Source organism: Sparus aurata, chromosome 16 (genome assembly GCF_900880675.1).
Source record: "Sparus aurata chromosome 16, fSpaAur1.1, whole genome shotgun sequence".
Taxonomy (NCBI): Eukaryota; Metazoa; Chordata; class Actinopteri; order Spariformes; family Sparidae; genus Sparus; species Sparus aurata.
The window spans coordinates 14,926,281-14,940,889 of record NC_044202.1 but is presented as its reverse complement, the minus strand read 5'-3'; the positions used below and the strand labels follow the sequence as shown (position 1 = coordinate 14,940,889).

The window sequence follows — 14,609 nt, the reverse complement described above, 5'->3', positions numbered from 1 at the left end:
TTTTGTGATTAACTAAGTGTAAATGAAATCACTAGGAGTAAAAAGCAAATGTTAGGCTATAAACAGACGTTGATATCCTGGTGTTAGGACTCATTACTACACCACACTATTTTGGTGTGTAGAAAATGACTGATTTTTTAATAGCCTTTTCTTTAACAGAAAAAGTGATTTGGTTTGGATTCTTTGTCACTTAGAAAATAGAACAGAACAGAGTGGAACAGAACAGAAAGTAAAATAACGGAACAACAAAATAGAACAGAACAGAATAGAATTGAAAAGAACAGAAAGTAACATAACTGAACATAACATAACAAAATAGAACAGAACAGAACAGAATAGAATAGAATAGGTTTTAATATAATGGAATATAATAAAACAGAACTGAATAGAACATATCAGAACAGAATAGAACAGAACATATATGATCAGAATAGAATAGAGTTTATTACCAAAAGGTGCTGTGGATTTGTTTATAAAATAATGTTCTTGTTTTGGATGACATGCGACGCCGCATCCAGCCGTCAGGTCGTTCGCGTGGGGTTATTCCCACATCCCGTGAACGCAGCATAGACCTGATCGACCTTTCGCCTAGTTATGCGGAGGGCAGTTCATCGGGTTTACCCTGACACTGCTGACTCTCAGGGCCACGCCCACCAGCGGCCACGCACCCTATTTCCTCCAACCGTCCAGGGAACACGCACTGTTCACGCGCTCCCTGCTCCTCCATTGGCTGCAGCTCCGCACACACGCAATTGCGATTGGCCGAGTGTTGCCACCCGCCGGTGCGTGTTGTGAGTTTTGTTTTCCTTTTTTTTTTTTTTTTTGTCTCTCCTCCCCATGTTTTACACACACAGCTGAGAGAAAGGGGAGCCAGTCAGAGAAAAAAAGCTCGACCCTATCCCAGCACAGGCAAGCAGCACTGGCAACCGCCGTCTCTTTGTTCTGCACTGGCTTTGACAAGAAAAAAGTGACATTTAGAAATTTTATTCCTCAATGCCATCGCGAAAATTCACAGAGATGGACTCAAACGGGGTAAGAATCTTTTTTATTTTTTATTTTCGTGAACTGTTACTTCTGCTTAGGCGCGACATTGCCTCGCAGTTTTGTAACAGTCACTTGTTTACGTTACTGAGTGATGTCGATTGTTGGTACTTGTGGCTGAAAATCCAACATTCAACAGCCTCGTTTAATTTTCACGAACATTATTTCGTGTCACGAGTGATTACAGGTCAACCACCTGAACAAAATCAACAATTTTCTAATCGCACGTTTATTCGGCAACTGTGCTTGTTACTCAGATAATGGCTTATTTATCGGTCAAATGTAAACGTGTAAAAATGTGTAATTTAAACATGAACGGAAGCCTATCAGTGTCACCAAACTGCTTCATCTGCTTCCTGTGGAGGATCAGCGATAATCTTTGTTTACTGTTAGAAATGTTTATACGTGTTTTTAAGTTATAACGTAATAAACCCACTTCCTGATGCAAGCCCTGTTCGTGGGGATTCACATGGCTCATCTCGGCAGCACGTCACTGTTTGGTCTATATTTGGCAATGGGAGGTGTCCTGGCTGTGAGCCAAGGGCAGTGCATGCTGGGCCGGGGTGTAGTCACCGACACCCCCCCCCCTCCCATCACTTATTGGCAGCATCGTGTAGTTTTTGGCTGGAAACCTTAGATGGAGGAAGAGTGACAGAGCAGATCATAACTGGAAACTGATTTTTTTTTCCTTTTTTTTTCTTCTGGTAAACAGAATAGAAAACTTCCCGTTGTTTGCGTCTGTGCCATGACCATATCTGAGCTGAAGCTGAATCATCACTTGTGTGTCATGCGGTTTAAAATATCTTCTGTAAACCAGTGAGGTGGCAGTGCTGAAGTGCTTTTGCTTCTTACGTCTGACGTGCGTGCATTGTCCCTCTCAGGCCGAGTACATGGATCACTGTGGGTCGAAGAGAAGGAGGCATGACAGCGAGCAGTCCGTGTCCAGTGGGACCTGTGGCCTAGAGTACACAGACCTGGAGGCGGCTGAGGCGCTGGTGTGTATGAGTTCTTGGGGCCAAGGTCTCTTCCTCGGCAGCAACAGGCCTCACCCCTGCAAGCCCAGGCCCCTCACCCCGGCATCAGACTCCTGCGATTCTCCCATGCCGACCGAACTTCCAGAGCCGCCGAAGGACTTTGTGTCCCTCTCCTCCCTGGTAAGTGACTCACCTCACTGCGCAGGTCAAACCCTTGAATCCGTCGGTTGTGCGAAATCGGCTTCTTGAGCTGTGACATCATCGAGATAACCGATGTTTGATTAGTAAACAAATTCCTGAGAGTCAAGGGTTTGCATTGAACCCGTTGACCTTTTGTTGAGATTGTGTAAAGATAACTGTGTGGCCTTGGGTTATGACACAAGACTGGTGCTGCAGCAAGAAAAGACTTACAGTAAGGTGGTTTGACCTTCAGACAGAGTTCCACCTCCCAGATGCAGGGTCGTAAAATCAGAGTTTATAACTCAGGGCGATCATTATTCTTGTGTGTACCTGCTTGCCACCTGTCATACTTACCTCAGCAAACACTGTCCTCTGTGGTTAATCCTTCTAATGTTCTCCTCCCTCTCTCTCTCTCTCCAGTGTATGACTCCCCCTCACAGCCCCAGCTTCGTTGAGACTTCAGCGCTTCAGTCAACCGCGCAACACTGTGTGTCCGGTGTCCATCAACCTGTCCTGGCACCCATTGCTGAAACGACCCCCTGCTTACCCCGTGTGCCACAGCCCTGCAGAGCCATGGCGACCAGCGTCATCCGCCACACCGCAGACAGCAACCCCTGCCAGCACCACATTCCAGTGGCCCCCACTCCGGAGAAAACGAGAAACGGAGCTGCCAAGATCTGCCAGCAGACTGAGACAAAGACTGATCAGATAAGCACACCTCCGTCCCCTCCCGCTCCTCACACACCCACATCGCCCGCCTCCAAAACAGAGCAGCAAGCGAGTCCCACAAGATTCTGCATGGACAGTTTCTCCACCCCCACACATGTCAATACCCAACACAGCCCACCCATTCCCGCCGCCCCTGCAACTCTATCTCCACCTTCTGTTGCCAGCCCACAAATCATCTGCCAGATGTTCCCTGTCAGCAGCCAATCGGGTATAATCTCAGCCTTCATCCCCAGTGCGGTTCAGACATCCAGCACTGGGATTCGGACCGCCACCACATCCATCCTCACCCAGCCCACCTCAGCTAATGCTGCCACCGTCCAGCAGTCCCTCATTGTGGGCTCAGCGGTGCCCCAAGGCACAGTGATGCTGGTTCTCCCTCAGTCCTCCGTCTCTCAGGCCCCTCACTGCCCCCAGACTGTCATGACCCTGGGCAACACCAAGCTGCTACCTCTGGCCCCAGCCCCTGTGTACGTGCCAGCGGGACCCAGCGGCAGCACGACAGCCACAAAGATGGACTTTTCCCGCAGAAGAAACTACGTCTGCAACTTCCCAGGCTGCAGGAAGACGTATTTTAAGAGCTCGCACCTCAAGGCTCATCTCAGAACACACACAGGTGAGGGTTTACTGCATACAGAAGTGTTTGGTTGGATTTTCACGAGGATGTGGAAAAAACTGTGACCCAGGATGAGTGTTGCATCCTGTTTGTAAAATATTTCTGGGCCTTGTTATTCGTTGATGGGAAGAGAGTGAGCTCATTGTTACATCTGAGACACGGCATGTTGTGGTGTGAACCTTTTATGACTGTAATGTGACTCACTTGCTGACTCCTTACCATCCTGTTTTCCCCTCTCTTAGGTGAGAAGCCTTTCAGCTGCAGCTGGGAAGGCTGTGATAAGAGGTTTGCCCGCTCAGATGAGCTCTCCCGTCACCGGCGGACACACACTGGTGAGAAAAAGTTTGTGTGTCCCGTGTGTGACCGGCGATTCATGCGCAGTGATCACCTCACCAAGCACGCACGCCGTCACATGACCACAAAGAAAATTCCCTCCTGGCAGGCTGATGTTCGGAGCCTGAACAAAATGGCTGCTGGCAAAACACCTCCCTCAAAACCTGGCCTGGCCACGCTAAGCATGCTGGTGCCTGCTGGCTCAAAGTAGACAATAAACACTGCCATCCTACCCACTCCCAAGACACCACAGGGAGCAGCCAAGCACACAAGGCTGCTGCTATTTTACTCATGGGAATGAAAGAAAAACATGCACTGGACTCTTATTTGTTCTCTCAACTGCTCATTTGTACATGTATTTTTCTCTAAAGGACTGTTTACTTTGATATAATTGATAATATGTATGCACTCTCGCCAAAGCCTTTGTATGAAGTTTGTCTTATACATTTCATCTTCTTCACCCCTGCTGCAACACTTTTGATCAACAGTACCAACACACCAACACACTTTGATTGTGTTGATAATTATATATATATATATATATATATATATATATATATATATATATATATATATATATATATATATATATATATATATATATATATATATATATACATACATACATACATACATACATACATACATACATACATACATACATACATGTCTCTGTGAATGTATTGTTTATCGTACTATGAAATGCATTATTTGTCATATTTAGGAAAATGTAAACATGAAAACCATGTAAATATAAATATTAATCATCAGTGCTATGATCATACCTTGATTATATACCCCTGTCTAACTTTTCATATTATTTAATACATATTTGTAATAAACTAAAGGTTAAATGAATCATTCTTTTTCCATTTTATGATCTTTCCGATGTCTAATCCAGGAAAATCGTGGTGTGGGGATCTAGGTATAGTCAGCAATCTTGCCCGGTTGTCTCATGCAGAAATGCAGTTAGTGGTGCCTCCCCACATCCTGTGTGCGTCACACTGTGACCCCCCCCCCTACCGCCTCCCTCTTGGCCTATGAGCTGAATGAATTTTTTCTTTGGTGCTCTAAAAGTACTTTCGGTGGGATCATTTGAGGACATTGTGTACTGTTTATTGAGCTCAGAGCCTGATGAGTTAGAGCCAGACAGATTAGTTTGCCTTGTGCTCAAGTTTATTAACTGATCATTTGAGCCCATCGGCCTCTGTCACATGGGAACAAGGAAATGGCGGGATGTGTGGTTCTTGCATAATACATCCATGAGTTTTTTTTTTTTTGGTTTGGTATAATTTGGCAAACGCCCCCTGTCCTTGTGTTTACAAATAAAAGCTGTTCATGAAGTCGGGTATATCCTAAACCATTGAAATTAACATGGAGGAGGATCCATGTGTATGTTTTATTGAAAAAAAAACCATTAAGATGCTGCTGGACCATGGGAAGTGCTCTATGCAGCCTCCATCCTCTCTGTCTCACCCACACATCCTTACTCAGTGGTCCCATACCTAGTAACAGCGCAGCCCTTCCAATCAGACATTGAGAAATATGAACTGTTGGGGGTGCGACCAATCACTTCTCTTCCTGGCATACCCGCCCCTTTGCCTTACTGACCGACATACTCACTGGCTGCGTGCCACCAGAGTGTTGGTCTCCAGCGACACCTGGTGGTAGATTCGTGCCACTTCACCATTCACACTAGTGGAGAACATCGTCATTTTCAACAGAGCATATTAATTTGTTTAGAGAAGTGTTTCATTAAGCACTTCACATTTGGTGGTCATAACCAAAAAAATTACTCTTAGTTGTACATTTTATTCATTTCTTTGGCGCCCAAACAAAAGGAACACAGGGATGTTTTGATTACAGCATAACATATTTAAGAGACGTCAGGGGGACTTTGTGATAGCATTTGAATGAAAAGGCATATAAAATAAAAGGATGTGTAAAATCACAATTCAATGCATGTCATTGTAAAAATGACTACTTTATACTATCATTGTACAGTTTACTCACTATGTTGATTTGCAACTGTATTTGAGAAAGTGGTGAATCTTTGGAATAATTTATTTCATCAGCAATCAAATAAAATAATTCTGATAATAAGAAAAATACTGAAAAAAAGGATAAAATAATTGGTTGATAATCAGTCAACCCATTGTATACAACATAGACATCCATGTAAATTGTATATGTATGTATAATGTACTTTCTCTTGTGCTTTTGATATTGAAGTACATTTAATATCAGATATTTTGTGACTTTTACTCAAGTGAATATTCATATGGGTGACTTTCACTCCAATCAAAGTAATATCTTAACACTATATCTCAGTGTTACCTTATACAAAACTACCAAAGACCCATTTTAATCTTCCCAAGTCCATTACATGACCTTATATATCTGTCAAGTTTAAATTTTGCAGTGGTTTTGACAGAAAGCTAGGTATAGAGTCTCTTGGTCCTTGATTGATTTATTTATTTTATGCAGCTTAAAATCAATTTAGTTTAGTGTGATCTCAGAAATAATGTTAAGTTTTGCATTGTTCATCATTATTCACTACTTTAGCTCAATGCTAGTTGTGGTATTATGCGATTTATGCGTTAGTAAACATATCTGCTATTAAAATGGCCCCTAAAAAAATTCAGCCATTAAGCATTTCACTAACCTCTTGTGTTTAAAACTAACATTTTAATTCTTACTTTTATATTTATTCAGTAAACTGTTTTCATTTATTGATACAAACCCGTCGGATGACTTGGTAAATGGCAAATGTTTCTCTGGGACGCATTTCTTTGTTGGACCACTGACTCTTACGTTGCCATGGTAACGTCAACACTACCTCAGAAGGACGCTTTGCTGACAAACGGAGGTAAAAACACGAACTAAAACGCCTATAAATTAAGACAGAACGAAACTAAACTGTTTTTTTTTGGCGAGGACAGTTCGTAGCTCTGTTTGAATTTTGCAACGGTCGCTTCAGACCTTCTTTAGAGGCCGTTCAGCTCCCTAAAGTTGTGTGGCAGGTTGCGTACATTAATTTCATCCGCCTCTGGAAATCGACATCATGGAGGCCGGAGATAAACTCAAAGAACTGAACCTGACGGTGGATGAAATCGACAGGTTCAATCAGGCCTTCAAAGATGAGAAATTCCGGGAAATGCTGCGCGATTACGCCGAAGAATTATCAGACCCTGAGAATAAGAAAAGGTTTGAGGAGGAGATCAAACTTTTGGAGCAGGAGAGGGGAAACACGATTGAATTTATCCACCCGGAACCATTTCGGTCACTCAGGACCAGTGTGAACGCCACGCAGAAGTGTTTCATCAACATATGTGCCAACGAGAAAGTTGGAAAGCCTAGCAGTGAGTGGGGGGTGTCCAAGGGAGGCCGCAGAGGACAGTGCTGGTCCCTGCCTCACAGTCTGCACCCAGGGAGGAAGGACACAGATTCAAAGGGGAACAAGATCATGATCTTTGATGTTATTTTCCACCCAGACACTCTCCACATTGCAAGCAAAAACAGGAGATTTATGGATATGGTGGACAGCACGGCCATCCAGGGAATCCAGGATGCCTTTAAAGTGACTTTGGATAAAAACAATGTGAGAGAGATGAAGACAAAATACAAAGGCACCCCGCAGCCTTGTGTCATCCGGAGAGCCATACCTGGACATAAAGCCAAGGAGCCCTCAGAGAAGCCTGATCCTCTTGCATTCCCATACCCAGATGACATAAAAGTTACAGCATCCTCACAAAACCACAATCCTAGCAGTGACGCTGAACCTAAAAGTTTCCGGATCCAGCCTCGGAAAACCAAAGAGCCAACCAAACCAAACTACACAGTAAAACATCGATCCTATATCGATCTGCAGGACTTCAGGTGCTCTAGAGACTCGGCCCAAAGCCCGAGGCCCAAAGAGATAGTAGTCACCATTGACGTACCACTTCTGAAGGCTGTCACGGACGCCAGCCTGGAGGTAAAAGAAAGACAATTGCTGCTGGAGTGCAAGGAACCAGCCTACAAACTGGAGCTGTCCTTAGCCTACCCTGTGGATGAAGATAAGGGAGAGGCCAAGTTCAACAAACAGAGAGGACAGCTTACAGTCACACTGCCTGTGATTCCTTCGAAAGCAGCTTTTGATACAGCTGTAGGGCCGGCTCCGACTACTGATGAAGAGAGGCGGGAGGAGGAAAGTGAGAATGAGGGCCTGAGAATTGAGGAGCAAAGAGGTGCTGAGGAAGAGGAGGAGTATATAGAAACTAAAGAGGAGGATTTGAAGGAGCAGCAAAGAATAGAGAAAGGTGAAGAGGAGGAAGTCAGAGATCAGGAGAAAGAGGAGCAGATGAGGGAGGAAGAGGAGGAGGAAACTGGTGTGGAGGAGGAGGCAAAATGGATGGAGCAGACACGTAGAGGCCAAGAGAGTGCGGAGGAGGAGAAAGTGAAAAAGCAGGAGTGGGATACTGTTGACCTGGACGTTTCCGCAGAGGAAAACTCAAGTGTGGCGACCCCTGAAACAGAAAACCAGCCTGCTTTAAGCACTGCTGAACATCCACGATGCACAGTACGAGACGGAGAAGTTAATCTGAACGAGGAGACTGAAAAGACGAAAGACTCTCTAAAGGTGAGATAAATTCTGACTGCTGTGTTGAAGTGAAGGTACAAGTGTATGTGATCAAACTAAGCTGCTGTTAACTTCCTGCTGTAGGTGGGAACAGATGCCACAGTCAGTGAGGCCGAGTCTCCCATCCCAGCTGACTCTCAAAGCCAAAACAACGTGAAGGACTGCTGCATTTCCACTGGTGCTGAGCAGTCAGGCAAGATGCCAGACAGGGAGGTCAACCTCTGCTCTGAGGAACTCGCTGCAGAATCAGAGAAGCGGGAAGAGACGGAGAACATCGATGAAGATGACCTGGCGACTGAGCAAATCTTCCAGTGGCATGACAACCACAAGCCTCCGCCAGTGTTATTAAGGGAGATCGATCAAGATGGAAATGAAACAATCATCAGCGATCATTCCACATCTGCTGGGTTCACCTTCCAAAACTCCCTGATGTATGAGCTGGACTGAGGATGGGAGACATTCTTATGTTTTGAGAAATTTTGAATCAGTTAATCGACTGCAGTGTGTCTTTCATGGTTTCAAAACCTGAAACCTGAAGCACAACTTTTTAAATGAAAGCAAGATTCATAAGGAACCAATCTATATGCAGATGGTGTCTACAACCATTACACATCAATAGGAAATATGTTAAAGAAAAAGCTGGATAGTGAAAATTTAAATAAACTTTGACAAAAACACAAACATTTCCATGTCACAGAATAAACTACTCAGCACAACATAATGAATACTTTCAGTTTATTGAACTTCTCACATGTATATATTTATAAATCTGTGGGTCAGTAGCACAGTAAAAACCAACTCCCATTAATCATGGACCCTGAGGCACTGTGTTCAGAAAGAAATCAATTTATTCCCCTGTGGATTAGAAGTAGGTCAGTGGGGGAACTTGCGGTTTTCTTTAAGAGGACGATGTGCGACACTTAGCAGCAGCACAGGGAAACTGTCATTTTGTGTCACTGCTGCTATCAGTTCCATAAAGTCAGTGCCAATCAGCAAGGCATTCATGCTTGCATCTTGGCCCATTTCTGATGTGTGGGAAGTGCATGATAATAAGTTGAATGCAAGTGTAGAACAGGAAGGACTTTTAAAAAAGAGAACCTAATCAGTCAATATTCATTAGCAGAAAACTGGACCACTGAGCCGTTTACTAAGGCAGATTCCTCTTGTTGTCTTGTCACCATACAACTTGAATTCTATTGCAAAATCCACAGCTGTGCGTTTCCTCATCTGATTCCTCTCTGGAGGGAGTTGTCTAGAAATTCAGAGTAGCAGGAGAGGGAGCAGAAGTGCTGCTGCACCGGTGCATCTGTGCCCCCCATGTCATCCACCAGAACCACTGTGTGAGAGACTTGGTGCAGGTTCATGCAGACCGCCGTCTTGATGTAAAAATTGACGCAGACGCGGCTACAGATGCAGGTCTTGGCTACTTCGAGGTCCCGGCACAAGTGGGCAGGGATGAGGTCGGGTCCGAATGTTATCCTGCGAGGTTAATCAGACAGTTAGGAGATGGCTGTAAGAATGTATGAAACGAAGTTAAGATGCAGTGTACAAGGTACTGAACATGTTTGGTTCTAACCTGAGGTTGGCCACAGCTCTGGAAGCCATCTCTTGAAGTGGAAGCGGGAATGTAAGATTCATCTTATGGTCCAGAGAGTTAGGTTGGACAAATGGATTTCCGAACAGGTCCAGGTTCTCAAGACTCAGCCTACGGAAATCACCGGGCAACACAGCCAGCTGGTTGTGTGCCGCTGACAGGAACCTCAACTTGGAGAGTCGGCCGATGTGGAATGGCAAACTGATGAGTTCGTTGTCATCCAGTTTGAGGTTCACCAGTTCTCGGAGCTGACAGAACTGAGCGGGGAGGGCCTGCAGTCGATTCTGACTGAGGTCCAGGATCTGGAGGGTCCTCTGTAGGGTGGACAGGCACAGGGCCACGCTGAAGGATTCCAGGTGATTGTTGTGGAGGACGAGCTCAGAGAGGCAGCTGAGGTCACCGATGGTGGCAGGGAGTTTCTTAATGTGGTTGTTGCTGAGGTCTAGCTTGCGAAGAGCTGCGAAAACAAAACCGAAGAAAAATACCAACACATAAAAGGGATGCACTTCCATGGAAGGCTTGCAAGATACAAATTTAAAAAGATAGAGTAAAAATTGAGTTATAATTTACAATACAAACTGCCTCCATCAAGTAAGTTGTTTTCCACCCTTTTCTGTTTGTTTGGTTTTTCAGCAGGATTCCACAAAAACCTGGTTAGGCCAGAATAGACCAGGATAGCAAGATATAAAATTCAGGTGTATTTAAGTGGCTGGTATCTATGGTTACAATTTCATGTGGATCCAAATTCAAATCCAGATGAAGCCGATCAAAATATGTTTTACTTGATATTGGATGAGGCTCAGTTTTATTTAAAGGGACTGTCGGGCTTTGGCAGAGGTATACACTGCATTGAGTACCATTCTAGTTTTAAGTATGTCTCCAAAGACCCCATCAGTCCATTCTACCTTTAAGGGACAGCATCCTCATGTCCACCCGTGACAGTTTGCAGTAGGAGACCTGCAGCTGCTCCAGAGAGTAGGGGAAGCCGGAGGTGAGGGGGTAGTCCTTCTTGGAGACGATGGTAAGCTTCTTCTTGGGTTGCTCGACATCTCGGGCGCGGACGGGAGTGAGCGTGGACAGGGGAAGGCTGCTTGCGTCACTTCCTCTGTCTGCCAAACGAGCGGCTGAGAGGAAGTTCTTCAAGCTGTTGGCATCGGCCTAGGGAAAAGTAAAGTAAAGTTAAAGGTAGATTAATAGGTGACAGAAACAGCAGACTCAAAGTATCTGCTCAGGGTATGTATGACCGGATTCCTTGAAATATCTAACCTAAATTTACTGGCCTGGAATATCTTGACACAGTTATTTTGAATGAACACGATGAACCTTTTGCTGTTGGGAATAGAAATGTGAGTGACTCAGAATGAAAAGCACTGTGATACAATATGGCTCAAAAGAAGTATTGAGATGTTCATTTAGGTTTATGGTTAATCTTTAGGCGTAGTTTCTGTTGGTTTCTCCCAATTTAGGAGCATAAGTTTCTCCTGTTTACCTGCCTAATGTGTTGCCAAGTCTGTTTGTGATTGTGTGCCTGCATTTCTGTCAACGTGACAGACTCTGTTAAAATCTAGGTGAAAGGTGACCACTGCCTCAAAACAGCCAGGAGGGATTTACAGCAGCTGGAAACAATGAAGCTGCTGTGGTGTCTGCCCAGGCATCAGCTGCAGTCAAAACAACATTATGTGTCTGTCTGTGTAGTTGATACATGAGTGAGTGGACAGCATAACCCTCTGAGTCTCATGTGACAAATGTGCCAAGGAACTAACAGTGACGTTGTTTCATCAGGAACTTGAAAATCCTGTTCCGGGGGAAAAAAACAACAGGTGCTTGCGTGTAAAAACTTTTACACACTCAGACTGTAATTACACCACAATGGATGTCATACCTTGCTCAAACATATGTCAACAGCTGGTTCCTTTAATCGTACAGTGGCTTTGCCTTCCTCCACAAACCACGTGAAGAACTTCTCTATGTTGTCTTTAAGCTGCAAGAGAAAGTTGGCAAACGTCAGTGATGGAAAAATACATTTCACAACATCGGGGCGGGTCTGCATCATCATTCAAAGTGTGATTCATGCTCTCAACATGTACAGGCAGGAGAACTGAAAGTGTTTGGACTTGTTTTTCCAACATTCAGGCTTTCAATCTACAGCTGTGATCTATTAAATCAGAAGTGGTAGCTTCTGAGCTGCATCTGAAGCCAACATTTGAGACCATGAAAACAATCCGTCTAGGGTTTCCAATCTAGGTCTTTCTGGAAAAGTTGATGATGAATAATTGAAAGGGCAGATTTTCAGTGACTCACTGGATTAAGTTGATTGAACAGAAAAAAATACAAGTAATGCTAATACAATGTTTGGTGCTGTCCACTAAAATATGACCTATACTTTCAAAACAGTGTGTACTGTCCAAGCTGTTAAGAGGACAATATTTCAGACTCTAATTGGGTTGTAGGTTTGATTTGGTACCTGGATGAACCGTGTTAAGCGTTTTTGTTGCATCAAGATATTCATTTTCTCATTTTAAAAAGGTAGATTTTAATTAGGTGTATTACATAAGCGGTCACAACATTTAAGGGGCTCTGTGGAACTTCTGTGCTGTGCTGAACTATTCACAGGCTTGTGGACAATTTGTTTAAGTTTATAAGTTGAAGTCAACCAAGGGAGACAGGGAGGGACGGTCTCATTTTCCGTTACAATCTGCTCACATAAGCAATAATAAACTGATTTATACATGTAAATTGCTTAAAATGGTTACGTAGTGACCTTATAACACAAACATAAATCATGCAGCACCTAAAACACACGAAACCAATGAAAGAAAGGAGAATGTATTAGTTTCTTGTTGATGTCAACATTATTAACATGTAAATGTCTGACTCAGTCAATTTATGTGACTTAAAGGTGCACTCTAGTTTTGAGGAATATTTCAAATCAGATTTACCATGTTTATATTTGGCAGACCTTATTTTCCTCTGAGAACAGCTTGTTTATTCAGTTATAGAAAAGATAACCATTTTCTGAGTTTGTATTATTGTAATTTCAAAAATTCTGACTTTGAATTTCTTCTCCAAAGCTACATAGTGCCCCTTTCGTGGTTCTTTTGTTACATTACCCTTTTGTAAGTCACTGAGAATCGAAATTTTGCCCGTAATAGTCAACCAGAGGGCTGGTTCAAAAGACTTTAACCTCTCTGTTAAAAAAAAAGTACTAATATAGGGCTGTCTGGAACAAATACATGGTGGTATAGGGCCCAGTCCCAAGCCTGGATGAATGGGTGGCTGAAATATAAACAAATCCTAAACAAACAAGACTCTCATAATGGCATAACTTTACAAACTTGTGAACAATACATAGAATGGAAACTGCCACGTAAAACACTGTATAGACTGTGTGTTGTAGGGCTCTAAATTGAATATACAGCTACTGTTTCCTCGGGTGTTGTATCTGTGTATGATGGTACAGTTTGATGAGCTCACTCTGCTGTTTTGCTTTTGAGTGACTGATCAAAATGTGGCAAACCAACAACAGAAGAAACACACCTTTGTCAACCTGCAGCATTAACAACAATCAATAACAACTGACACTGACCTTGTACTTAGAGCCTGCCCTGTCCTTGGCTGTGCAGATCATCATGTAAACACTGCTGCGTTGACTGGTCTTGTCCAAATGCTTCCCGATGGAGAGCACCGCTCTCGCCCCTTTCCCTCGACTTTTCATGCCAAACGTGGGGAGCATCCGATTCACCACCTCGACGTCACACTGCAGCTTCATCTCAACCGAACACTTACAAGAATGAAGTCCGACTCAGCGCCGAGTCGGAGCGAGTTAAGGGTCTGAATGCATGCCAGAGAGAAAGAAACTTCCGCGGAGAACACACGGCGCTAGCTTGAAACTAAACTTACGTGCTGGAAGCTAATGACACAACACACGTCCGTCCTCGTCATGGATGTCAACAACAGAGAAGACTTGTTGTACAGAGCAGCGAGTGAACGGCTGGAGAAGACACCGCGCACAACACACAGCGCTTACACTCGGCTTTGTGTAGGCAGCCGTGGTTATGTTGTCGGTATCTTGGCAAAGTGTAAAGCTCCTGGAAGTCTCAGTTGTGAGTTGGTGGGCTAGCTGCCGTTAGCATGATCCCGCGCGCCTGGGAAGTGACGTCAGCGAGGCGCTCAGCTCCGCGCGATGGCCAGCAGACAGACAGACAGACAGACAGACAGACAGAGCCCTGTTTGGTGACAAATTAATAGTTATTTTATTTTTAACAAAGAATTAAGTAGTCTATTGAATTGAAATGTCGTTATCTGACAATAAATATTAACAATAAACATGTTGTGTTATTGACTGTTATGAAAGTGGCACCATGTGGTTTTGGAAAATAAATTCAAAATCCGAATTTTAATATTTACAGTATTCATGAGAAATAATGCAAACTCGGAAATATGTATTTTTTCTATAATCGAATAAACAAGATGTTCTCAGAGGACTGTTTGAAGCCACATACAAACACAATGAAACATCATACA

At 43.8% G+C, this 14,609-nt stretch overlaps 3 protein-coding genes across 3 annotated transcripts; 2 read left to right on the top strand and 1 right to left on the bottom strand.

The window, feature by feature from the left end:
- Positions 1–821: 821 nt before the first annotated feature.
- On the top strand, positions 822–4,283 carry LOC115566324 (Krueppel-like factor 11). Its single transcript, XM_030392153.1, has 4 exons — positions 822–1,032; positions 1,923–2,195; positions 2,616–3,537; positions 3,780–4,283. Exons 1-4 carry the CDS (start codon positions 994–996, stop codon positions 4,079–4,081), a joined length of 1,536 nt encoding a protein of 511 aa, XP_030248013.1. The 5' UTR covers positions 822–993; the 3' UTR covers positions 4,082–4,283.
- Positions 4,284–6,683: 2,400 nt separating this feature from the next.
- dnaaf2 (dynein axonemal assembly factor 2) lies at positions 6,684–9,212 on the top strand. Its single transcript, XM_030443811.1, has 2 exons — positions 6,684–8,491; positions 8,576–9,212. The coding sequence occupies exons 1-2, from the start codon at positions 6,935–6,937 to the stop codon at positions 8,936–8,938; spliced, it is 1,920 nt and encodes a 639-aa protein (XP_030299671.1). The 5' UTR covers positions 6,684–6,934; the 3' UTR covers positions 8,939–9,212.
- lrr1 (leucine rich repeat protein 1) lies at positions 9,210–14,253 on the bottom strand. Its single transcript, XM_030443814.1, has 5 exons — positions 13,672–14,253; positions 11,968–12,066; positions 10,991–11,243; positions 10,068–10,542; positions 9,210–9,970 (listed from the first exon to the last, which is right to left on the bottom strand). Exons 1-5 carry the CDS (start codon positions 13,852–13,854, stop codon positions 9,715–9,717), a joined length of 1,266 nt encoding a protein of 421 aa, XP_030299674.1. The 5' UTR covers positions 13,855–14,253; the 3' UTR covers positions 9,210–9,714.
- Positions 14,254–14,609: the final 356 nt, after the last annotated feature.